This window comes from Pleurodeles waltl, chromosome 1_2 (assembly GCF_031143425.1).
Source record: "Pleurodeles waltl isolate 20211129_DDA chromosome 1_2, aPleWal1.hap1.20221129, whole genome shotgun sequence".
In the NCBI taxonomy this organism is placed as follows: Eukaryota; Metazoa; Chordata; class Amphibia; order Caudata; family Salamandridae; genus Pleurodeles; species Pleurodeles waltl.
Window position 1 is genome coordinate 1153898969 of NC_090437.1, and position 27472 is coordinate 1153926440.

Consider the following 27472-nt stretch of genomic DNA (forward strand, 5'->3'; position numbering starts at 1 on the left):
AGGAAATAAGAAAAACATACATTTGTTTTTTCCTCTGAAAGTGCTTAAGCAAGATTCACAATTCTTCTTGTAATCCCCTTATTAGGGTGCAATCCCCTTAATAGGGTGCATAGAGGGAAATTATCATACGAGCTAATGAATCAAGGGCAAATATGCAAGTGATTCACAGTGTAATATCATAACAGTGTTAGAAGAAATGTGTAATGTTCTTCATCATCATACTGTTAGGTACATGCCACAGTGGTAAAGGCAAATATGATCAGACATGTTTGTTGAGCGATATCCCATACATAGAAAGCAAGCCCTTAAATACTCATCAGTTGGTTTGTGTGCACATCCTATCCCCATTTGAGACTGTTGGAGCAAGCCTCTTTCGTGCTGTGCTTATAGCACTGGTGCAGGATGTTGATGATTCCCACCTCCTCGTTTGTATGCGATTATGGCATTAATCACCACACTGCCCTCCAGCTTCCCTGTCAACGGTGCTTCTTTTGATCTGAAGAGACCCATGGTTCTGCATCAGCTACTTCAGTGCCTGACAGGTTTTTACTGATTGTAACTAGGTGGCTGTGGAGTCTAATGTCTGAGGGAGGAGGCACAGGGAGGAGGCACAGGCAAATTACACATTTCTTTACACTTTTGCTGGTAGATTCCAGAGGGATCTCAGTGCTCCCTGTGTGGTTATGAGACACCTAATGGCCTGCGTAGTCCTTAAATGTGTATGTGCTAGTGACGCATCCCCTATGGATAGTGTCCACCTTCTTTGTCATGCATTAATCCAGAGGCATTACTGTCTCAAATGTTTTCTGTTTACCTCATGTCTGATTTGTTGTGAGATCAAAGCTGCTTAAATGACCTTTCTGTTGCAGGTAGCGTCCTGGCAAATTATGTTCTTGTGTTTTTCAGACTACTCAGAAACAATAAGCCTTGGAATCTAAATCTATGGGATTTATCTATAAGCAGAAAGGCAGCAAGCACTACTATGTTTCTTTGCTTTGCATAGCCCTTTTAATATCTTTTAGCTTTTTAATGAAATAATTGTGCGTGGGAATTTGGATGTTATTGGGTCATAGTGAAATCCGAATGGGGAATAAAATGTTTGTGGGGAGTTTGGTGACAGTTGCTGTGGGCGGTTGCTGGTGCGTGTTGTGCCGGCATTGTGCCGGCATTGCTCCTTATTCTGAACCGCATATCTTAATAAAGAAAAAGACGTTAACTTTACTGCTTGCAGTATTGTGTTCTCCACAATGGCAACAAGGCGGGCAGGAGCAGTGTTGGCATGATCTCCAGTCGGCGGTGAAGTGCAGTTCATTTTTCACTCGGCGATCGGTGGTGCATTCGTCAGTTGACAGTGTCTTCCGTGGCTTTCTTCTTGAGGTGTCTTCCAGTCCTTGCTTCCTGGGTGCGGAGTGGGGTGGAGTGGACACTGTGGGCTGTGCACTTTCTGTGGAGGTGTTTCCACATGCAGAGGGCTGTATACTGGAAGCGCCAGAGCACGCACATACAGTTGCAAGTGTGCCATAAGGATTATGGGTAGGAGTGTGCCCAAATTTCCATTGAAAGCATGCTGGGCTGCGTGCTGGTGGCCATTTTGATTATTTGGGAAGCTTTGTGTGCTTCCCAATTACTTTCACGGTGATAGGCACACCTCTATTCCTGTCGAGTGAATTTTTAATAGGATTAATTTGCTTTCACGGTGATTGGCACACCTTCATGCTAAGCGAGTGCATATTGGAACATACTTAATTGCACTGCACATTTCTTAATTGCACCAAATAAGTTCACGATGATGGGCACACCTGTTGGAGTCTGTCATATGATTACTGGAGCATTAGAAAATTATAATGATTGCATTTGGTGATTTCATTTCTAGTTTTTTTAAATATATTTTTATTGTTAAGTTTTTTGTTTTTTGTTTTTTCTCTTTGAATTATTATTTGTCAGTGGATACTTGTGCAATATGTCTAGTATACAACCTCCTCACTTTTTCTTAGCTGAGCCAGGAGGTCCTGTTGTTCAATGGGAGTTATGGTTAGATTTATTTGAAGCGTATGTGGATGAATTGGAGGATGGTGAGTGTACACCAGAAAGACATTTACCATTACTTAAACATCGATGGGGGGGCTACTGGATTGAGAGAATTTAAAAATCTTCCACCTGTGGATAATGTTAATGAATAAGATGTGTACAAATGTGCCTTGAAACAATTACAGGAGAGGTATGGCAGGAAGATTAATGTGGTTATGAAAAGGTATAAGTTCTATTCCAGGGAACAGAAAGAAGATGAATCCATTGACCAATATATGGCGCTGTTAGGAGGACTTGTTGTTACTTATGCTTTTGAGCACATGACGTATGACCAGGTTTTAAGGGACCAATTATTAATGAAGATCAAGTCTAAAAAATACAGGAGAAATGATGGTCTTCAGGAACGATATCTTTGAAGACTGCAATACAGGTAGCAAGAAGTATAGAAGTAACAGAGACTTGCATACAGGTCATGAGAAAATAAAATAAAGACAATTGTACTGTATTTGCTGTGAGTAGTAAAAGGGATAGTAAGGTAAAAAAAGGGTTGTATTTCGTTCTGCTAGTGGGGATAACAAAATTGGCATGACCAATAATGCTAAGGCGTTAGTGTGTTTCAGGTGAGGTGCTAGTACGCATATTGCAAATTTTAAGGGATGTCCGGCTATTGGCAAAATTTGTAATGCATGTAAGAAGAAGGGACATTTTTCACAAGTATGCAAAGGTTTTGGGAAGAAAGTGAATTGTATTGTGGAGGATGTTGATGATGATGGACTCGAATATGGTATGCAAAATATGGTGTTAAGCCTACAGAGTAGCAACGTCAAAGAGAGGAGACTACCCAAGTGTTGGTTGAGTATTGATGGCATGCAGGTGGAAGTGATGGTGGATTCATGTGCATGATATACTGTAGTGGAGAAAACACTATTTAACCAGTTGTGGCCTGCAGAGAATTGCAAAACACAAAAACCAGTACTTGTAGTTATTCTGGTCATAAAATTGTCATAGTGGGTAAAATGCAAGCAGAGTTTGAATTTGCTGGGAGGAAATGTACAGGAGAAGTACTTATCGCTGAAAGTAGGACTACGGTTTTGGGTTGGCCACATATATGTTAACTTGGTTTGAAAGTAAACCCTAGTGCTAGTCCGTCTGTGTATGCTGTAAATGAGCGTAGTTTGCAGGCTGCTAATGATTCATATTCTGATTTTTTTTTTTTAAATCCACTTTTGATTTGGCAAATGCTTATCATCAGATACATTTGAATCCAGATTCTAAACATTGTACAGCGTTTATTACATCAGAAGGGATGTACCAGTATAAAAGGATGCCATTTCGATTGGCCAGTGCATCAGCTATGTTCCAAAGAGAATTATCCAAAGTACTTTCAAATATAAATGGTGCAAAAGTGTTTCAAGATGATATATTAATATATGGAAAGGATAAAATTGAGCATGACTGCATTTTGAAGGTAGTTTTGCAAGCATTAAAGGACTACGGGTTAACGATAAAAAAGCAAATGTGTACATTTGGAGAAAACCAACCTAAGATCAGCAATGTGAAGGCTATTCGTGAAGCTCTGGAACCGAAATGTAAAGAGCAATTACTATCTTTTTTGGGTCTGACTGAATTTTATTCTCATAGTTGTGGAAAACTATGCATCCAAGGTGGAGGATCTTCAAGCATTACTGAGGAAAAATGCAACATTTTGCTGGAAACAAATACATGCTGAGGAATTTGCAGCTATAAAAGAAGAAATTGTGAATGCATCTTGTTAAAGATCATTTGATGAAGCTGCTGAATGTATTGTATCGGTGGATGCTTGTGGGTATGGTATTGGTGCAGTATTATCCCAACAGAGGAAAGGGGGTTCATGGGTAGTTGCATATGCATCTCGTACTTTGTCCCATGCAGAAAGGAACTGTTCTGTGATCGAAAGGGAGTTGTTAGCTGCTACTTGGGTGGTGAATGATTTAGAATGTATATACAGGGCGTAAATTTAAGATTTGCATGGACCATAAACCTTTGGTTAACATCTTGAGTTCGGGAGGTGAAAAAAACCTTACCCTGAGGCTTGCTTCGAAATTATAAATGTATTATTTTGACATTTTGCATCTTCAGGGGAAAAATACCTGTGTGGCGGATGGGTTGTCTTGATTACCTCTGGACACTGGAAGTGTTGAGGAGGTTGATGATGGTGAATGTGATGTGGCACTTACTCATGATGATGTGATGTTTCTACCAAATGAGAACATGGAATTGTAGAAATCTGAAGATGTGTGGATGGAGGACATGCAGAAGGATGAGGATTTTGTTGAAAGTGAGAGAATTCATCATGAAGTGGTGGCCGTCAGAATTGCAATTGCAAGGTGAATGTAGTACATATTGGAAAGTTAAGGATGAATTGTCAGTGTCTAATGAGATAATTTTGAGGGATGACAAAATAGTACCTCCCTATGGAATGTGAGGAACCATTGTTAGGTTGGGGCATGAAGGTCATGGGGGTATGGCAAGTACCAGGAGAAAAATTAAGGACCATTTTTGGCGGCCAGGTCTGCATGGAATGGTGGATTATTGAGTAAGACAGTGTAGTGTGTGTACATTGAGTGATAAGACTGTTAAACCTTTGGTGGTACTGTTACATATGATTGAATTACCTGAAGGGCCGTGGCGGAAGGTAGCAATTGATTTTATGGGACCGTTTTAACCCTGCCTGCTAAGGAATAATATGCTATTGTCCTGATTGATTACTTTTCCAAATGGCCGGAGGTTCGTACTGTTGGCAATGTAACCACTGATACTGTCATTGAATTTTTGAAAGATGTATTTGGCAGGGAAGGCATTCCAGAAACCATTGTTTCACATAATGGGGTACAACATATTTCTAGCAAATTGCAGTCCTTTTTGAAGAGTTGTGGGGTGAACCATGTGATGGTCTCATTGTATCATCAAGAAGGGAATGGTCAGGTTGATAGGTTTAACGGGGTAGTCAAGGTGGCTCTACAGTTAGCGTTAGCATCCAATTTATCTTGGAAGGAGGCAATCCAAAGTATTTTGTTATCTTACAGGATTACCCCCTATTCTGTTTCGGGCAAGACACCTTTTGAACTATTGAATTAATTTAATTCAATAAAAAAATTAATTCCTTGGTGATTGAAGAATAAAAGACAAAGAGAGTCAGTTACAGAGGACTTTAATTCTGTGAGGAAACGAGTACAGAGTATCATGGCAAGGTGTTGAATAAAATTAATAATGGGAGGTCCATACCACATTTGATACTTGGACAGTATGTGCGTGTGAGGAATCCTATTTTGATATATAAAGGAGCTGCTTAGTGGTCGAATCCTGTGAAAATTATGAAGGTTTTGGATGGTGCTGTTAAGCTTGAAGGTGGGAGAGTACGTAATTTGCGGCATGTGAGTTTGTGCAAAGAGAGTGACATTTCTGAGGGGGAGGAGTGCAGCAGACAAGATGGGTCTCATACTGTAGATGTACCTATGCGATGTGCTGTTCGGAAGAGTCAGAGAGAAAGAAAAATACCAAGGTACCTCAACGAATTTGTGATGGGAAGTAATTAATTCCTTTTTTAAATTTATTTAGTACAGGACATTTTTTTTTTGTTTTAAACATGATCTGCTGTGTAAAAAAAAAAGGGAATAGTTATAGATTTATTCTTAAAGTGTGTTTTATTTTGTGTTATTGTTAAAAGGAAAAAATATGTTTTCTTGAGGGGGAGGATGTGTGTGGATTAGAATGTTATTGGGTCATAGTGGAATCTGAATGGGGAATAGAATGTCTGGGGGGAGTTTGGTGACAGTTGCTGTGGGCGGTTGCTGGTGCGTGTTGTGCCGGCATTGCTTCTTAATCCGAACTGCATATCTTAATAAAGAAAAAGACGTTAACCTTACTGCTTGCGATATTGTGTTCTCCACATTGTGATTTATAATTTAGTTCATAAACACTATTTAATGGATATGGTGAAAAAATATTACTAAAAGAGACCAGTGTCCGCAAATGCCTTTTTTTCGCCATGTGACTCCTATGGATTGCTTAACTGAGATGCAAGCTACTTAAAAGGCAGAATTTGACTTGAACCAAATGGTCTGACAGTTTTAAGCATCAGTCTCCAGTTAGACACATACTTAGATACTTAGCAATGTATGTTGTATCTACAAATACCTCTATGCCAAAGAATATATAATGCATTGTAAAAAAATAATGACTTGAGAATGTTGACATATTAAAGATTAAAAGCACCCCTTTTTCATCTATCTGTAACGTACAGGAAAAAACCTCATCCTGATAAAATGTTAATATTCAGACAGGAATTTGGTCAAAAATTTGAGACAAATCAAATTTGAGTTAAGATACAGATGGTAAAAACGTATCAAATAAAAAATGCAGCACCAAATTTAGCAATTGTGCAACTGCCAGCATGATTTCATTGTTTGGACGGCTCTACTTCACAGTGAACATGTTGCTAACCTTTTAATCTCTGGTCTCAAAAATGCCAGTGAAGTCAGATGTTTAAGAGGATGATACCATTAACGTCACGGTGGCATGGCAGAGATGACATCACAGTCCAATTTTATGATGTGTTGAATTCAACAGGGTTCATAGTCTCTGCTCTTGGTACCAAAACCACAGCATGTGGAAAGAGAATACAGGGGGGACTCTGCTTGGCTCTGAAGCAGACCATTTTTGTATCAGTTAGGAACAGTGTACGCAAACCAAATGCTGTCATTCACAGAGACTTTTATGACTGCATGCCTGAAGGTCACCTTGGAGTAAAACCTGTGTTCAAAATAGTAGGTTTTTAATAGTTATGGTGAGAAGCCTATGATAAACCTATAGACCTCACTGGTTAGTTGGGAAAAGTTATATCACATACCATAGCTCTTATTTGCTGATTATTTTTCTTATTTATTTAACTGTATTTGGATTAGGCACACTGCTACTCCTCTCATAGGCCAGCATTGAGAATTCTTGAATTTACTGTTAAGCTGTAATCCCTGATCAGAAAGGAATAGCTACATTATATTTTATATCATTGGAATGGTAATGATAAACCCTCTTTAGTGGTAAAGATGAAATTAACATTACTATTTTAGAAAAGCCACTTTTAGGAAGTGGGCATTTCTTTGCTCTTACTTCTCTGTATGCCTTGCAACCTGTCTCCAATACACATGTGGTCTAAGTGGCAGCTACACTTTGTGAATTCCCTCCAAACAGCAACAAACACAGGAAGGGTCAGCAGTGGCCCGTCTGTACAGGCTGAGGGGCCATGCCCCCTTACCTTTTTACCTGACATGAAGAGTATCCGTCAAGCAGAACAAAAGTCAGCCTGACAGATAGTCTTCTGGTTCAGGTCAGACAGCCTGGAGTTGAACATGTGCTAAATGGCTGTCTGAACTGAACTTTGCTAGTCTGAAGAAGTCACAGAACTGTGGGCATGACTTATTGAGCCTAGCAAAGGTGCCTTGAGGCCCTCTCCCTCATGCCGAGGGGGAAGATCACCAATTCGGACCTGGGTGCTTCAGTTTTAAGTGCTGAAGTGCCCAGGGCCGAATGTCAATCAGTGATACCTCGTCACAGAGTGCGGTGGGGTCAGCAGTCTGACTGACCCAATTTCACTCTCTGACAAGTTGGGACTGCTGCCTTCCTTCACTGGCTGACCTTAGGTTGGCCAATGAGGGAAGGCAGCAGTCCCAACCCTCCCTGGACCACCAAGGCTTCCCCACCAGAGCTGCTGACATAAGTTTTTTTTTTATGTTTGGAAATGAGTGTATGAATGTATGTGTATTTGTTAGTGAGTGTTGTGAATGGGTGTGTGAGTGCGTGTGTGAATGAATGGGTGTGAGTGAGGAGTTTGTGTGCAACCTACCACCTCCCCAGCCTCCTCCTTTTAAATTACCAGCCGCCACTGGGAAGGGTGGGTGTGACAAAGGACTCATCTGCATGCATCTGCATTCTGAAGGACCTTCCTAGGCAAGAAGGGTGGAGGGCAGCTGACATTTACACTTGAATAGGTGTCTGTGAAGTGGTATTGTGACCTAGGAGGACTTGGGCAGTATATCTGAATCCCCAGATGCTGTTTCTCTGCTCGCTTATACTCCTGCTCTCTAATGATGAAGGGCTAAACCCAGTTACATGTGTCTAGAGATAACAGAACTACTTGCACCAACTTTGGTGAAATACAGCAACTTTGAAATAAGCATACTGCATTTACCAGGAGGCAACGGGGTGAACTGTGCTGGGAGGAAAGACAGTGTGCCCTTGCGTTTAAATGGATCCCTTGAACCAATGAGCTGATGATCTCCCCTGGGATGCACCTGTGTGCCTGTGGTGTGGTATTGTGACCTGTGAATACTTGGGCAGCATACCGGCAACCCCAAATTATTTTTATCTGCTCTAGACTACTTCTTCTTCCTACTGATGGAGAACTAAACCAAGAAACATGTGCCTAAAGATAACAGCACTCCCTGCACCAACTTTGGTGAAAAACTACAGCAACTTTGAAGTAAGCATAATGCATTTACCAGGACACAATGGGGTGAACTGTGCTGGGATGAGAAGCAGCGTGCTCCCTCCCCCCTTTTGAAAAAGGATGTACCTGTCCCCACAAAAGGGCTGATTACTCCCTCTTGCTAGTCTGCAGCCAGGGCTAGGAAGAAAAGATCTCTGTGCACTTCAAAGATCTCTGTGAACTTCAAAGACTCTTCTTTGAAGTCACCCCCACTTTAAAGGCACATTTGGGTATAAGTACTGGGCCTCTGACCCTACTAAATCAGAACTTGGGAAGAACCTGGACTTGGAAAGAATAATGACTGCTGTGCTGTAGGAGTTGCCACTCTACCCAGACTGACTGCTCTGAGGAACCGCTTCTTTGCTTTGCTTTGCTGAGGTGCCCTGATGCCCGCAGATCTCTGCCCTGCTGAGGACAAGGACTAGACCCATCGCAGTTGAATCCAGAGTGACTTCAAGGACTTGCTGGCTGCCCCGATTTCTTCTGCAGTCTTAGGGACATCAAAGACTGCCTGCAACCATCCTGGTGCTGCTGGGCTCTACCATCTATGAGTCCTACCCCTTCCTGTGGTGCCCCTCCAGTCCTAGGTCTCAAAAATGGGTTTTGAACCTGCTTTCTACAAAACAATGACGCATTATCACCAATGCACTAGTCGAAATTGACACATGGCCACTTCGACGCTGACACAGAGGGTGTTCAATGGTAACGGTTCCACAGCTTATGCAGCCTGACAACGACACATTACATCCATCTTAATGGAATTTGATGACAATGGCGGACCTGACTACAGGGAAAATATTGAGGCGTTGCACTCTGCTCAACGGAGTTCAACGATGGCACGGGACTCGACTCCAAAACTCGACTGTTACACAGTGACCTGACAGTGTGGGAAACATTGACACATCGTCCTCACACCTGCTCCTCAGTGTCGACCCTTGCTCCATCCAAGGTACTCTTCAGCGGACCTTGCAGGGTTTTGTAGAAGGCATACCCTCCAATGTGGTCGGCCTGATCTTTGGATTTGCACTGGTCCCTCTGCAGAACACATAGGAAGAGGAACACTTCTGTGGATTGTTTCTGTACAGGAACATGCACCTTCCTGCACAAAAACAATCCTGCATGCAATGCAGACACCCATGCACAATGGTGCATGGGTGTCTGCGTTGGTGCTAGTCAGCCAATTGTGCACCAGATCAGGGGGAAAGGACAGGAATGCACCATATTTCATAAATACAATTCATTCCTATCCTGCACCACTATTCCTGTAAATATGCCCCCAAATTATTTACTCATAAAATTGTTGGTTAAGGAGTGGGCTGGGGAGAGATAGAGTTTTGGGAGTTTTCACATTGAACTCATACTGCGTCAGCCTGCACTAGGACCTGATACCCAGTTGACGTGCCACAGGCCTGAGTGGATGACACATCCTGAAGCATACATTTAACCTCTCCTCCTTTGCCTGCAGTTTTCATCTGTTGGAAACTGGGTTATTAGTTGTGTGGCCAACACAAGTTATAGTTTGTCAATTTTTCTCAATGAGAACCAAACACCCCATTTTGGTGCTAGAGTTTCACAGGGTAGCAAGGTGGAGCAGTGTAAGGTCTACTTAAAGGAGGTGGTGTGGGCTAGTAATCACCAATCACTGGCACACAATAATAACACTCAATAAATGATTGTCCAGTAGGTACTTTTTCTTTAGAAAAAGAAGTAGTACATTTATTACTCACACACTACTAAGTACTATGCAATAATTTACAAATATGCATTGGCAGATAGAACCTATCATAGGTGACATTGTATAATCACTGACAACCCCTTAGAGGGGTCACCCAAACATATCAAGTGAGTTTCGACAGTCATTGTGTAATCACCATATTACTTTGGCATGAATCATTGTCATAGTTAAGATAATGATGAATCAGTAAAAATATATGCAATGATCATTAACGCCCAATAAAATGTTTATCACAGGTTAACTTTGTGTTTGTACATCCATTTCTATACTAGGCACCAATGTGTAATGCTGAGAACAAACCCTAGAGGGCATCACAGTAAAATAACATGGTGAAAAAGCATTACAGTGTAACCATGCAATCAGCCCCTAGAGGGCATAATCAGATGAACAGTGCACTACATATTTAAGGCCCTCCTAAAATATCACAATTCACAAGGCCCCTAGAGGGTGAATTACGCATTTCTTTCTTTCTTTCTTAGAGCAACAGCTACAGCCATGAGAAAACTTGAAAATGCCTTGAACAGTGAAAAGTTTGGGGTCCCCCAGCTTAGGATTGAGACCCAGAAGATAGCCTGAGAACTTGAGGAGAAGGAGTATGTTGTGCTGAACAAATTGGCAGTGGTCCTATTTTCCTGGTGCCACCATAAGCTGAGTTCTGGGCGTACAGTGTTTGAACTAAAAGGCTCCGCAAAGCTTTATAGGGCGAGTCTCTGTAAAGCAGTGAATATTATAGCAGCTTCTCTCCCGTTGAGCTGGGGAGAGCCACAGTGAGGATTTCCTTATTGTTTTCTGACTCAGAATTCAATTTTTTCATGGTGGTGGTACCTAGTCATACCCAGGCATCCCGGAGATTGTCACTCTTGGAGGGCAGCTCAGGTAGCCCACCCTTGGCTGCCCTCACTGGCTCCCCACACCAGCCTCACAACTGCAGGCAGCCTCAAGAGCCTTTCTTTGAGTCTGCCTGCTTCAGTGGGCAGATGTGTACTGCTGGATGCCACCTCCCACTGCATTCCTGGACCCAGGCATGTGGTCCTGGGCCCCCACCGACCTCAGTGGGGGAAGCTCAATGGTGCGTCCCCCTATGCTTGCGATATCCCGGGCCTCAGAGATGGTGTCCTGGGGCCCTCCTTGCTTCCACAGGGAAGTGCGACTGTGCTTCCCTGCATTCTTGCATGCTGGGGGGTCTGGAGTCCTGGTCCCCTATCTTATAAATCTACCCGAGGAATGAAGTCCCATGTGTGAGATGGTAACTTGGGGAGGGCGCCCCATGCATGTCCTCTTCCCTGAACACAGATTTAATGCACCATCCCTTGTGCCCTGTTCTACCCCAGCGTAATCCAATCAAACAGCAACGGAGCGCCACACACTCAGAGGAAGGACAAATAGGTCAAAGGTTTAAAAAATTTAGAATGCCATACTTTAGGCTCCATTAGGACGATTTGGATACTCCTGGGCTCATTTTACTTTTGGTGATGAGCAACTACCCTTCTCACCTCAAAAGCAGTGCAGTCCTCCAAAAGCTGGTCATCCTTGCTCCCTCCTCCAGTTCTTCTTTGTTCTTTGTTGGTTGGTGCAGAAAAGTCCAGGGTCTCCCGACTGGTCCTCTGGGGGAGTAAATGGGGCAGCCTCACTTGCCCTCGTGGAGACCCACAGGTCCTGGGGTCAACTGGACAGAGTCCTGGGTCCTGAATGGAGGTCAGGGGGTTCCTCTTTCTAGTTCTTCATGGCAGTTCCAGGATCTAGCAGAGCAGTACTTAGAAAATCTGCAGGCTTCGCTACTCCTTTCTTTTGGTCACCCTCTCTATGACTCTTCTTGGGCACTCTAGTTTTTACCCAATGATCAGCCTTCTTCCCCAACTCCTGGGGGGAGACCAAACCCAGGTCCGCCAGGTATTGATGCAATTTTTCAGAAGTACAGTTACTCAGTAGATGTTCCTTCACAATCAAATTATAATTGTGCACCTGACTTCCCTTTAACTAACCACCTAGTATTTTAACTAAAAGGTCCACAAAATCAACCCAGGACTGACTTGGGGTTTCTGAATCTCCCTGAACCTGATTTTATATTCCTCAGTGGTGAGTCCAAGCCCTCAATCAGGGTTCCCTTCATGAGGTCATAGGACTCAGCATCTGTCTCATCAAGTGTCAAGAGGCTATCGCTGCACTTTCCTGGAAGCTTCTCCCAGAGTATTGAGCCCCAAAACTTGGTGTTGAGTTTCTTCATCCTACAAGCCCTCTCAAAGACTGAGAACCATTTGGTGATATCACCACCTTACTTATATTTGGGGACAATCCCTATGGGGATTTTAGGGTCAAAAGCTGCTTTTTTCTCCCTATGTAAGTTGTTGCTGCCACCAGAGATAGACTCTAGGCCCATCTCAATCCTTTCTTTTACTATAGAAAGGAGTTAAGCCTCTAATTCTATCCTCTTAGCTAGTTTTTGAAGATCAGATTCTTCACTATTTACATCATCATGGGTACTACCAGTAGTGATCCCACTGGTGTCACTATCTGTAGGATTGGTGGTAGAATCATCATCCTCCTCAGTGTCCTCTTCCCCATGGGGGATTATTTTTCTGCCATGGCCCTGTCATTTTCTGCTAGCAACTGCTGCTATGGCAAGTTTACATGCTTGGTAGAGGGCCTTAAGTTGGACCAAATTAAAATGTTTGTAGGGGCCCAGGTTGTTCTCCTGGGGGGACCTGCTGCCTCAGTTATGGACCTTTTTAGCATCCTACAAATAAATTCCAAGCCAGTGGTTTCCAACCTTGGGACTTCTGAACACCCCCAATGAATCAATACTGGAAGCTGGGGACCCCCCCCCAAGCAATTTGTACAATTTACATTTCAAATAGCAATTTGCTACAAATGCACAAACAAGAACACACCAAACAAATACACAAATTACTAAAGATATAATGAGTTTATATTGAAAAAATATGTAAAAATCAAAACATTTTAATGAGAAGGTTGGTGCTGCATCTCGGCGACTAACCTTTCACTGTTTTGTTTTATTTAGGAAAGCGTAATCCTCAGGTCAAATTCTACATTTTCCAAGTGATTTCAGTTTTTATTTATTAGGTACAAAAGATCTGAGAAAGCTTTTTTACATAAATATGTGGTGGGAAAGGAAGTAAAACCATAAGGGCCTCTCATCTCTCCATAGCCTCTCTGTCACATGTAATTCATTTGTTTTATACCAGTGTAGGATGTCGGAGCACTTTACAGTGGACTACAAGGTGTAGAACTCACATGTCATTTACACTGGCAGGCATTTTTTAAGAGTGCTTGGTCTGGAGAAGCACAAACTCAGGATTCAGAAAATATCACAGTGGTTAGCGTTGACTTTAATAATAAGTATGTATTTCTAACACACAAACTTTTTTAGCAGCATAAGAAAAATGAAAGAATGGGGAAAAAACATAACTTTCTAATTTGTGCCATGCAGTTTGCAGGCAGCTCTTTGATGACAGTTAATAACTCACTGTGCTAGGTTAGGATTGTAATTTATGATCTGCACAGTAACAAAATAATCTCTGTGACGAAAGCAGTAACCCACTGAGAAATGCACAAAAAATACTGTACTTTGCATGATACACGTTCTTTGCAGCAGGCATATTAACTATATGTGCTACTTCAGAAGAGTCAAAACTGCCACTAGACAAAACTCTCATCTCTGTCCAGCAGGTACATTAATCACCCAAGTTATTTTGACACTTATTTTTGCCCAAAAGCTGCTGAGTGCACAAGGAACTTTGAACTGCTTTTAAAACTGCTGCACAAAGGAAGTAATACAAATAAAAACATGCACATGTTTCAATCAGAGGCCCCAGCTGGAGAAATGCCTTCCTGCCAGCCCAGGCCTGCAGACCCCCTCGGAATGTGTCACGTACCCCTGGGGGGGCCGCATACCACCGGTTGGGAACCACTGTTCTAAGCAGTTTGTAAGGTCAAACTATCTTGTAACCTTTTTAAATTTCTAACAACAAGGACTGGGGTACTTAACAAAGGCCCTAACAGACCAGATTAGATATTTGGAAAGAAAATGGACAAATTTAAGATCTTTAGTGGGGTCACAGTACTAACAGAGTGGTACAGTACATGCAAAGTCTTCTTTACCACCACTGTACCACCAACGTAGGAAGCTGGCTCTTTATTTAGTGGACCAAAACTAGGTATATTGTGTAAAGAGTCTAAGCAAATCCCAAAGGAATTACAGAGGCACAAATGACACCCCAAATTCTCTCTTATATGGTAGTGTGGGTGAGCAGTTAGGCATATTAGAGGGTAGTGCTAAGCATGTATTGCACACACAAAGGCAGTAAGTGAGACACACTCAATACCAACACCAATTTATAAAAATAACACATACTTTCATATAGATCATCAGAATCAGGTGAATACTTTCGAGTTATGAATATTTATAGTTTTTAAAAGTTGACAGTGCAATTGTTTTGGACTGGTAATGTTATCCTATGGGGGAAAACATATACTGCATACTGGTACTGAGAAGCGACTCACAGGACCAATCTTCTGGAGTTAAGGAAGGTATGGAGCAAGGTCCACGGCAGCACCAAACGGCCACTTCGGGAGGCACTGTGGCATCCGAGTGGAGAGATTGTTTTTAGCCTCAGGTGTCCTAATGTTATCCTATGGGAAAGAAACAGACACTGCATATGGGTACTTAGCAACAACTTACAGGACTGTTCTTCTAGATTTGAGGTGATGATGGGGCAAATTCTAAGGCCACACCAACAGTACACCTTGGGGGGCTGTGGGACGTCTGGGTGCAGAGGTGTGTTACGGGCATCAGGTGTCCCATTCACTTCATTGGATATCGGTATGGTCAGAAAGAGGCTGCAAGCAAAGACTGGGCGGCCAGTCTGAGGGAACCCACAGGGGGGATTGACTCTTGAGAACCATGGGCATGTAGGGACACCATTAGCCCACTTCTCCTTGGGGTGTGGGTCTCAAGTGCAGTGGTGTCTTTTGGCATTGGGTTCTGGAGCTGGGGATACTGTGGTTGGAGGGAGCCTGCAGAAGGAGGCTGCAGGCGGTGCATGGGAAGTTGACTGTTGGTAAACCCAAGGTGGGTTTTGGCTCTGGAGGGCCTGGGGACCACACTGGCACTCTTTGCCCACTTCAACTCGGGTTAGGGGGCATGGGTGCAGTGGTGCTGCCCGTATCAGGTTTTACTGGTCTGGAGTCCTTATGAGTTTTCTCTGGTACCTGCAGCGTATAGAAAAGCAGCCTACAGGGAACCTGGTTACTTCTTGAAGTGTTGGCAGTCCTCCCAGGCTTTTGGAGGAAGAACAGTTACAGGACTAGTCGTCTCTGGTGCAGTTGTCGAGAACAGCAGGCAGGCCACCAGGGATGGGGCCAAATCAGTTGCTGCTCCTCAGTTCTTGCTTTTTGCGGCTCTTCAGGTCCTTCTTCTATAGTCCAGCGAATCTGAGGTCCAGATGAATTTCTATCTCTGCAGAGTCCACATTGCTCCTGAGTGCCTGTGTACTGGTACTGGGCTGTGCATGACAGTAGTCTCCCACTCACAGCCCGCACACATGTGTACACATTGCCACATGCCCTCTACCCTTACTGGATTGCAGCAGCCTTAACTTAAAAGGTGGACATGGCTGTAAACTCACACAATCCGTTTACCATTTGATTACTGCGAGTGAAACACTGTTAGTGAGTCCCACCCACATAAAAATGTCCCAAAACAAGGTGATCAAAAAAGCAAAAAATCCAAGAATAATGCTGAGGCAGAACCCAGTACAACATCATCTTAGATTTATCTGGTGTTGATTGCTTAGCATTTCCAGGATTGAGCGCCATATATCACATACTGTCTACCTATTCCAACAATAGCAAACCTTATTAATTTATTTACAAAGCCTTGAAAAATCCACAGGCCTGCATATCAGTGAGGATCAAAAGACATGTTGGCTGTTCACTCTGAAGTAGATAATATGAACAAGATACTAGAGAACAAGGAAACATGAAGAGAACATAGAAAATATTAAATGTACTGTAAAAGTTTGAAATTAGCCTTTTGTATGTCTGGTATCTGTATCTTCATTGACTTTGCTCAATGCATTAGCAAGCTTGTGCCTTAAAATTCAGGTGGCTGAATTCCAAATTACCGACTTAGTTAACTGTGGGACAGTGAACCCTATACCATTAAGATGTTCTAATCAGACCAAAAAGCTGGCATTTTGTCTAACACCGAGTCTTGGATGGTCTTTTCCTAAATTAACTGCCTGACCCTGCTGAAGTTGTTGGCTTTTTAGATATGTAAACTGACAGGTCTGCAGAAATAGTAACTTTTTAGCCTTCAGGCTAGTTGCTTGACATACATTGTGTTTGAAAAAAATGTATTGTTTTGATCAAGGTAGCAAAAATATCATACATTACTATAAGACGCAAAGAATACTGTAAAGTTTCAATAACAAGATCAATAGTACTAAACCCATCTAACCATCCAAAACAGCAAACTCATTAAAAGTGTCTCCAGATTGAACCACCATATTAAAGAATCTTGTTTCTAGCTTAGGGATAATAGTTTCTTTCTCCCTTCTGGATTCCTCAAGCAGGGTCTTCCCTAACAATTCGAAAACCATCATCTGCACCCTCAGTAGGTTTGAGAACAAATTTCACCTAGTGGGCACCTACGCTATGCTGGCCATGTGGCCAGCTGGTAACAGTGGACCCCAAACTATCTCAAAATGTTTATATTGACCCATTATAACCTTCAACAAGTGGCCTATTTCTAGGATGCTCCATAAGGGGGCTCTTCAATCCTCCATTTAACTGGCCAAGTAAATTTGCTTTCCCTCTTGCAATTCCACATCAATCTTCTAGCTATGTGTATCTGGGTCTCTAGAACCGGGTCCCAAACCCCAGTAATATTGAACAATTTTCTCAGGTGATGAGGTACTTAAGGATCTCTATCACTGCAGCTAGAATTTCATCCCAATATGGCCTATGTGAGCAGTCCAACTAAACGTAAGCCCCTAATCCACTACCTCACCAGCATTGAGCACAAGTGCCACATCTTTCTTTCAGACTCATTCTGAAGTGCCTGGGGGGTTAAGCATAGCACACAATATCTAACATGCCAATAATAGGAAATATTGATTCAATTGCTTGATTTACTGTAGAGCAACATAGATCATGGAAACTGTCATAGAACTTAATACAGTTGAACATCCAACATGGGTGAGGACAGCCTTGTGACTAATAAGCCTTTCATCCTTCCCTGTAATTTGTTGAATCTCCCTGTGGCTCTGACTGACAGATGTCTCACTGTGGCTCTGTCTGAATTATTAACTGGCATAAGGTCCTCTAGTGATGTTGGAAATTAGGAGCACAATGTTCCATATCTCAGTTTGTACGTAAACAATTACTGAAATTATATATAGAGTTCATTGTTTTAAACCAAATTAGAATTCAGTTTTGATAATATATATTGCCACAGTTCTAAAGGTTCAAATTGAGAAACACTTAATATTTATTATTGTGTGACACGGGACAGCAGCATGATTGTCTGAGGCCAGCACTGCTTTCTAAAATGCATGATATTGTTTTTGAATTGAGAAAAATATCCCGATTTTCAATGCCCTGACTGACACAGATTGCACAGTGAGGGTGGCTTACACTTTTACTGTTTCCTTATTAAGCGATAGGTATTAATATTTTTAGTTTTTTCCATTGTCAGCTTGATATCCTGGTAACAATTCTGGCCAGACATACAAGATCAAGGAGTACACTAAGAGAACAAAGAAACACTATTTTAAAAGCACATATTTGACTGAGCCCTGTTCACAGTAAATTTTAAAAACCTCAAAGTCCAAGAGAAACACATTAGGTATTTTTCATTTGTTTACTTCACATAAAAATCCATATAGTCAGACTAATATCCCTGTGAATGAGAGGTAGTTTCAAGCAAGCCTCCACATTAATAGCAATTCAAAAGTGTAAGTAAAAATAGCCTAGGGACTCTAATCTAACTTTCCAGAGAAGCCTGGCCTCAGCACAATAATATGGACTCCTGTAGTTTGGCTGTATTGACACAGATGATTTAGATTTTATTATAGTCAAATACCTGTTGTTTCCATTTCATTTTGGTAGGCAAATAACATTTTAGCATTTAGAAATGCATTAAGTGTAATAAACTATATTATACTGGTCTCTTGCCTAAAATATGAATGATTTGTTTTAAATGCAAAGCTCTTGAAACTTTTATAGTAATGCCATCTGCCAGTTGTGAATCCACAGTCTTTGACGAGAAGATGGGGTGTAGGAGGCAGAGTTGAAAAATAATCCAAAAATGCTGAATATTTAACTTCATAATTTATCAGTAACAGAAGTAAGGGTCAAAGAGAAGATTACATCTCCAGGGTGCATATGTTAAGCAGTGTTTGCCTTTATAAGCATAATGATCAGTTTGTGCACACAAAATGTCAACATTGTCATTAGCATAGCAACGCTTACTAAATTTTCATATCAGTTTGGTAACATTTTATGAAATTGTTTCTAAATGAGATTATGGTAAAATATATTTTATGTTAATTTAAAGCTGTTTATGCTTTTGTGCAGATGCCCTTTGCTAATAGGTGTACTCGCTGGAACAGATGGCTTCTTTTTGTTTTAAAATAGGAAATTGTAGACTTACATAAATGAAAGAGAAATAATAGTTAAATAACAAACTAGAATGAATTCAAAGCAAAGAGTACAAATGAAGAGATTATGTTAAAACAGACAATGTTTTATGCAAGTAATTTAAAGCAACTATTGGCTCCAAAATTGCTGTGGTCCCATTTTCGCTCTTGGAAGCTGTAAGGGCTCTCAGAAGGTATAAAGGTTTTCTGTCATTTTTCCTGTACTGTGCGTGTGTGTTTGTGTGTGCACATGTGTGATGTTTGCTGCAATGTGTTTGTGATTATTAGAACAACTAGCCTAATTACGAGTATGATGGTCCTAAGACCTCCATACTGCTTGTGGTGGTCTGACTACTGCAATCTTGGTGGTCCGACCACCAGATTATGATACTGGCAATCATACCCCCCACTAGTCCGTGTCCACCACCAAGATCATGGATCCCAACGGCTTGGCGGCAGTGCAAGTCGTGGTGAAGCACGACTGTGCTGATGTCTGCACCATCGTGCTGATCTTTACTTGCCATTCCACCAGCCATTTCACGACGGGTTCACTGCCATAAAAAGGCTGGTTGAAAGGCAGGAATGGAGCCACAGGGGGGCCCTGCACTGCCCATGACCATGTTGTGGGCAGTGCAGGGGCACCCCTGTCAGCACACTCGGAATGCTCACTGTCTGCCCTGGCAGACATTACACATTCTAAATGTGCTGATGGGACAGTGTGGTAGCATTGACCTCGCCTCTCCCTAGGATCCGAAGCCAATGGCGTCGCACTGTTGGTATCGTCCGGCCCATCGGGCAACTCATTATATAGCAGTTGAGTGGCCGCCGGCTTTGCTGCAGCCTCTCGACTGTTGTGGTGATGGTCTAACGGTCAGAACAACACCGTCATAATTAGGCCCATAGTTGAGAAATGGCTGTTTCATGTTTAAGGTGACTATCTTCAGAGTGTGTTTTATGAGTTTTTGGTTATGATATTTGAAGATAAAAACAGGTGTCTTCTAGTAGAAATGTGCATAATTAATTCATTTTTTGTCAATCTTTTGGGACAAAATCCATCAATTGGGAGCTACACTTGATTACACTAAAAGACTCACAATCTTGTATGGTTATTTTTCTTCCCATAAATACTGATAACGCCGGAGACGATAGTTATTCTATGAGCAATTACCATGCCATCCTGTTTTGGAACTCAGTATTGAGGTAGTCGGTCATACCATGTGGTTTCTCTCATTCAGAATGTGCCGTGTTTGCCCACAGCAATTGGGCCTGGTTTTACCTAGACAAAATCATACAGGAAAACATCAGTGAGGTAACCTATCACTGCTCCAGTAAGACTCATGATCTAGGTTTCAACAAATTGGGATTTGCCTCCAAGTTGGAAAGACGGTTTATGTGCTGAATTTGATGGCAATAAATAGTTGTATGTTTCCATGATCTAGTGAACGCTCCAACGGTGGCTTGCATGTTGTAGCTGTCTTCCCAATACTTAATTGGTATGACCTACTTGTAATAGATACAAAGACCACTCTTTGGTTCTTTGTAGCTAGAGGACTTTCCAAGCCATGATTCTAGACATGAAGTCGTGTGAGATCCATCCTGCAAAAGGACTTATAGCCCTTCCATTTCCAAGCAGGAGTAACTCAGGATAGAGTTTGAGAAGCACTTCCACCAACGAACATCTTTCTGGTGTGGCTAACGGTCTATTTAAGACTTTGGGGTTAATTCACAGAAATATAGCAACAAGAAGTATTAATGCATAAGTACTTGTTCAAATACGCTTGCAAGCCTTTGTGAATTAGCCCTGAAACATCCAACATCTCTTATTTTTTACTAAATGTGCATGAATATTCCATGAATATTCCCATTTAATTTTTATTTTAGATGTTGTGAGGCTCATTCTCAAGTTAAGTAAAAGGACATGAACATTCTACAGAAGTGCCACTGGGCGTACTCTAAAACACCTTTGTGAAGAGGCCTTTTTGCAATGATGTGATTTGGACTATAGTCTAATAGTTAAGTGAAGGGCCCAGCAACACGCCAGTAGCTGTGAAAGTTATTGGCTCTTCCCTGGGCTTATTCAACCACAATCCTTCCAACAATATAATCAAAGGAGATGAGCAGAAGTGTGACCCCGTTATTGAGACATGTTTTACTAATTGTGACTAGAGCTCAAAGAATTTGATTCACCTAATGTAAAATTGGCAACATTTAGCACTGTTTGTGACTCATCCTTCTGCCAAGTAATCGTTGGTTAGTGCAGTGGGCTTAACTATTCAGCAGCACACTCTGTTTTGCAATGCTGAGTATGTGTAGAAAGAGAACATGGCAATATAGTGCTTAGAGCTACTAGTTCTACAAAGTAACTGCACAGCAGTGGTGATTTTTCTTTTTGATAGTTTTCTATGACATTTCTAGTGGCAGTTGAAGAGTAGAGAAAGAGTTGCACTCTCTACCATACCCACTAATGGGTATAACTCAGACAAAAGTTCACACATCAGACTATAGGTGTTCATGGACAGAGTTCAGTACTTTTGCTATTTATGTGGTGTAAATGGCTTTTCCTGCACCATGGGTATGACGGAAAAAAACTTTAGGTTTTCCAGAGAGCATGTCTGGCCATGTTCTGGCTCCTAGTTGGAGCTCTTCCAAGCATTAAAGAAGTTATGATCTACTCACTATTCATGCAAACTAAAGGAAGTCAAAGTTAAGCAAACCACATGGTCAAAAATATTCATGACCTAATGCTTGTTCTATAGTGTCTGTAAAATATTATTTTGTTGAATAAGTATTGAGTGGCCATTCATGCCTCTTTATTTCTCATGAGCCACATAGTTATAAAAAGTTCTTCTTTAACAACTCACTTCCTGTTACCAAGTGTCCTCTTGCTACTGCTTGAACTTGTATTTTTCTGTGACTGCTGTATTGTTATATCTATTAATCCAGTGTCACAATGGACTCTGGCAAATATTATCACATTTATGCAACTATACCCTGTATTTGGCTTACCACCCTAGTCTTTCCAAGTTTCACCAGTGCCCAGAAAAAGTTAGATTATATAATGTGTGCTATGAAAACACATACAAATAAACATGGACATCCATTCCTCAGTCATTCCACACTTTTGCCTCACTCATCCCTGCTCCCTTGCATACAAATATACATTTTATATCTGAAAGTAAGCAGTACTTTATACAGTATGAACCCTGCTACAAACGTATACATTGCTATTTATTGAAAAAGGCACATATTTAATAATGGCAGATACAAACTACCAGTTCAGTCTGCATATTTATTGGAATGCTATGATACAGTGTCTTCTCAGACAGCTCCTCTCTCTTTACGTTTTAAGTTTTGTTATATACATGTGTCTGTCATTTGCCATTTCCTCAAAAGATCCCACTGTGCTTCATAATTAATACCGTGAGCCATACCTGTGGCTGAAGATCAGTAGGCATCCACTCTAGCATTTGCAAAATCTCCTTTTGGTGGTTGTATTCAACCATTGCTATGCACTTTCATCCCCTGAGCTCATAAGCTCTTCCTGCTGAAGCAGTGGTCTTATGTTAGCCTAGCAGTGGACAGACTGTTCGACCTTACTCTAGCGCCAGTCACTGTAATGGCAAATTACAGGCCTATTTCTCTTCTACCAGCCTTTTCTAAGATCTCTTAAAAACTGGTCAATGCCCATCTCTCCAGCTATCTTGATACCCATAGGTTGTTACATCCAGCTCAATCTGGATTTTGCATGGGCTACAGCACTGAATCATATTGGTGGAAGTTTCTGACACCATTAAACTGGCTGTAGATAAAGGTAAGGACATCGCTTTATTGTTATTGGATCTCTCTGCAACATTCAATATTGTTTCCTATCCGATTCTGATGCATAACCTGCAGGATATAGGAGTAATGGGGACCGGTTTGGCCTGGCTGGTCTCTTTTTTTATCAAACAGATGTCAGTCTGTGTGGATGCCACCATTTGCATCTGACTCCAGAACTCTTAAGTTTGGAGTTCTTTTGGGTTTGGCCTTGAGTCCAACATTATTTAATGTCTATATGACTTCATTGGCTACCATGGTGGAACCCTGTGGACTGCAAGTCATCTCTTACGCTGATGACATGCAGATCCTTTTAACTTGGGATTGAAATGTCTCTATTACCCAGTATAAATTTGAAGTGTGTGTGTCAGCTGTGTTCCAGTGGATGTGCCAAAGTAATCTCCAGTGTAACTGGTGTGTAGGTCACCCCCACCTCTGTGGAGCGATGAAGTTTGGCATAGCTCCTCTCCTTTCACTCCTATTCCGACTAAAGAGGTTCGGAATCTTGGAGTGAAATTTGATAATAACTTGTCCTCTAAACCTTATGTAGAAAGCGTGGTTGGGGCCTGTTTTAGTCTCCTCAGGAAATTTTTGTTCTTGCTTCCGACTTCTTGCCAGAAGAGGGTGGTCCATGCCCTAATTCCCTGACATCTGGAATATGCTACTGCGTTATACTGGGATCTTCCTATGTATCTACTTAAGAGACTCCAGTTGGTGTAGAACACTGCGGTGAATCTCCTGTGTAACATTCTGAGGAGTAGCTCTGTTAGAGACCACCTCAAGCAACTGCCCTGGTTGCCTATTTGGGAGGGAGTGAGGTTCAAGGGGCTGTTGTTAGCACATAGAGCCTTCTATGGCCTTGCACCCACCCATCTAATCAAGAGACTCTCCTATTATCAGTCATCTAGGGTCTTACCTCAACCAGTGCATTGCTATTAATGATGCATAAAATAAAGAGGAAGAGAGTGGGAGGGACCTATTTCTCTGCACTGGCCGCAGCTGAATGGAATTCTCTTCATCTTCATGCTATGAAGGAGGTTGATTCCTTTAAACGTCATTTAAAAACCTGGCTATTTGATGTTGCTTCTTAGAGTTGCCTCTACTGCAGGGCAAATGGCGAATTAACCTTAGCACCAGGATGCTCTGATGAGTACCCACGTGCTTTATAAGTACCTTTAAACTTTTACTTAAAATTGCACTATATTCACACGCAAATAATGTTTCTTTCTCCTGTCTTACATTCTTAAATTGCATATTATCTCAAAGGCAGTTCTCTATACTCCTAAGATTTGGCATGAAAAACTGACCTTAGTGGTCACCTCATCTTTTACCCTTTAAATAGTCCTCTCCTTTTTTCCATCCTCTGCATGCCGCTTCTGTCTGAGGACAATCTTCTCTAAGTCACATACATGTTTGCCTTAATATCTATTAAACAAATTATTTGAATGATCATAACCTCTTCTTTTATTTTGGAAAGTGGTACCCCTGCAGCTTAACACTACCAAATCTCCTCTGTCACATCTATTAGGACAACTATCTGTATGAACATACATACACCTCCCTTACTAGTAATCACACCTCACTTACTATTACTTTTCTCTACCAAAAAGAAGCAAGTGAATGCATGGAATTTTTTGCTTGAGTGAACAAGACTATTCCCAATAAACAATAATTCTGGGATGACCATTGATCTTGAGATTCGGAGCACTGTACTGCCTGGCATTAGGGTTAGTAAGTTCTATAGAAATTCAACTGAATTACAATACAAGTGGCAACAATCTCTTGGACCTGCTGATATGATGACCAAGAATTCTATGAAGAGAAATCCTCTCACCATGTGAGAGCATCTCACCATGAGAGCATCTTGCACCATGTTCTAGCCCATAGGGGGATATCTTTCAAGCCTGCCCCATATCAGCCCAGAGTTAAGTCAGTGGCATGTACAGCTGATAGGGGTAGAGCATTCCTGGGGCTCTGCTTCTTTTATTTAATCCTTTCCATAGTATTGACCAGAGAATGTATACTAGCCATGGTTGCTTGAGGTAGGTTGGAGGACCTTCTTTTGCCTTCGCGGTACAGTTACAGGGCATCTGGCATTGCATGGGAATTTTGTTATAATGCGGGATACCCTCACTAGACCACTTTATTTTATGAATAGAGCTGTGAAAGAATATCAGTTCTTTGGGAAGGTTTGTGATCCAGATTGAGTGGCCCAGTCAAATTCAATTACATATTTTGCTCCTGCTCACGTGCATTGGATAAAGAGAGATATACATTCAACCATTTCATTTGATATTGACATACATATCTATGATTTGTCTTTTAACACAGATATTAAATATTTTGTTTACAGGTAACTGTTCTGGTGCTGTTTGCCCTGGCATTCCTGACTTGTGTGGTGTTCCTCGTAGTCTACAAAGTTTACAAATATGACCATACCTGTCCAGAGGGGTTTGTATTCAAGGTAAATATATATTTTATACACAGCAGTATGATTAATTTTTATTTGCACTTGGTAAGCTCTAAACCTAGATCTATCCAAACATAAGTCTTTGCTGAAGCAAGTAGGTCTTCCAATGCTTAATAAAAGTAAAGATGTCCTGTGAATTATCATGTTGTATATAAGTATCTTTATTTGTGGTAGACATAGTTTGCTAGGTCCTCCTTTTCCTTTAGAAAATACAGCAAAATGTAAATCCATTCAGTTTGTTTATCTTGCATGCAGTTACAAGACAGGTTGAAGTGGTTATTATTTAGTCTCCTTTTCTTTTCCTTTCACTCAATACAATTATTCACGTTGTTGGTGGCATTTCTATAGGTAAACTGAGTGCTATAGGTCACCTTTTTATCTAAATGACAGTAACAATGAACACTAAAATTCATTAATATGGGGTATTTAAATACCTGTGCAGATAAACCATCTGATACCTACAGTCAAAACAATTACTTAAGACAGGGCTGGGCTGGCCTGGCCTTTTATTCAATCAGGCATTTCGTCAATGGGCTGGACCCACTAAAGGCTGCTGCTGGTGTCTTTGTCACTTTCCCAGCTCCCCCAAAGCTAATTTCAACATCCAGAGGGGAGCTTAAAAAGAGAGAAGGAGAGGGAGTGAGATGTAGAGAACGTGATCACAGAGGCAGAAGAGTGTGAAGGATAGAGAATAGATGGATGCAAAGAGAGAGGAGAAGGAGGGAGCAGAGCTTGTTTGTGAATTGTTCCCAAGGCTGCTTTAGGTACCCCTGTCCATCCCTGCATGCATCCCCTCAGCTTAGTAACCAAATCAACCTTTGCTGGAGTACCTATTTTGGATTTGCTGGCCTGGCTGTTACCTGAGCCCCACATCCAAGGATTCCAACAGCTGTCCATGACTGATCCTTATCTTGTCAAATTCTACATTGAGAGGGTGCTTGATAGCCAATTCCCAAGCTCTCAGGACATTGGCCATCCCACTTTATTGATAACCTTGAGCAAAATACAGGCCAGTGTTTTCACTCAGCTAACCTGAAATGCCCGACCCTCACCTTGAATCTCCTGCTTATATTCTCTACCAAATGGAAACTAAACTGAACAAAGCTCTCAATACTTTTATCCCACATGGTAGCTATGCCCACTGAAGACTAAGAAATGGTACACTGTTAACCTCTGCTAATTGAAATGGCAAGGGAGAACGGTTGTGAGATGCTAGCATGAAGCCTAATTTCACTTACGGCCTTTGGGGTACCCTCTACATGCCACTGATCAGTTTTCTGTAGAGGAAAGCAGGGTTACTTACACTCTTGAAAGCAGGGTTACTTACACTCTTATACAGTTGATTCATTAAACTGAACAAAATAACAGTTTCAGATCTTTTAGAAAAAGATGTCTTCCAGCCCATCTTCCATTAGGCCAGTCCCCTCAATAGTATTTTATGACAATCTCCTGTCATTCTTCTTCAGCAAAGTTGACAAACCTTAAGGCTCATATCACCACTTACACCTCACTATCTGGGGAATGTAATCTCTGGTATCCTATACTTCACTGTGCCTTCCTACAATTTGATATAGTACTAGCCTTTGAAAACTGACAGCAATATGTAATATCTTACTTCTGGAAATTCTCACAGCTCCAACATGATCATCACTATGCTAGAAAGTTCCTCCCTCACTAGTGGAGTCATCACTTGAGCCCTGGATCATATAGACATCACCCCTTTCTTAAGAATCTCTCTCTGGACCTCACGAACCTTCCAACTACAGACCCATCTCTGCCCTGAACGTGTGGCAAAGGGACTCAAAACTGCCAAGTGTTTTTCGACTTGGAAGCAAATTACCTTTTCAGTGAGTTCCATTCAGGGTTCAGATGCTACTGGGGCACAGAGGGCAGTCTACAACTTTGTTCCTAAACATGATTGTCCATATCAGCGTATGGAACAGGAACTGCACAATCATGCTTTGCATCATTCCTCAAAACTGCTCATATGAAGATAATGTAGCGATATACCTCTGAGGAGTAGCCAACATCAAGTATGGTGTTCCCGTGAGCTCTGCCTTGGTCAGTCTACATGGGACTCTTGCTGGCATCCTAGATGCCTTATGGGTAGTTTATCACAAATATGAGACTGACACTCAGTTGCACCTAATGCTTTATGATGAACCTGGCAACCTTCTAAAACTGTTGCAATATCTTACAAGGGTCCACCATTTAATGCGGAATAGCTGACTTTGCTGAAG

At 41.6% G+C, this 27472-nt stretch overlaps 1 protein-coding gene across 2 annotated transcripts in view; it reads left to right on the top strand.

Moving 5' to 3' along the window:
• Positions 1–27472, top strand: part of NSG1 (neuronal vesicle trafficking associated 1) — an 80847-nt gene that overhangs the window by 35272 nt on the left and 18103 nt on the right. For both annotated transcript variants that reach the window (XM_069202908.1, XM_069202897.1), the window contains exon 4: positions 25116–25226. In XM_069202908.1, the coding sequence (XP_069059009.1) occupies positions 25116–25226 (111 nt within the window). The remainder of the gene's footprint in view (positions 1–25115; positions 25227–27472) is intronic.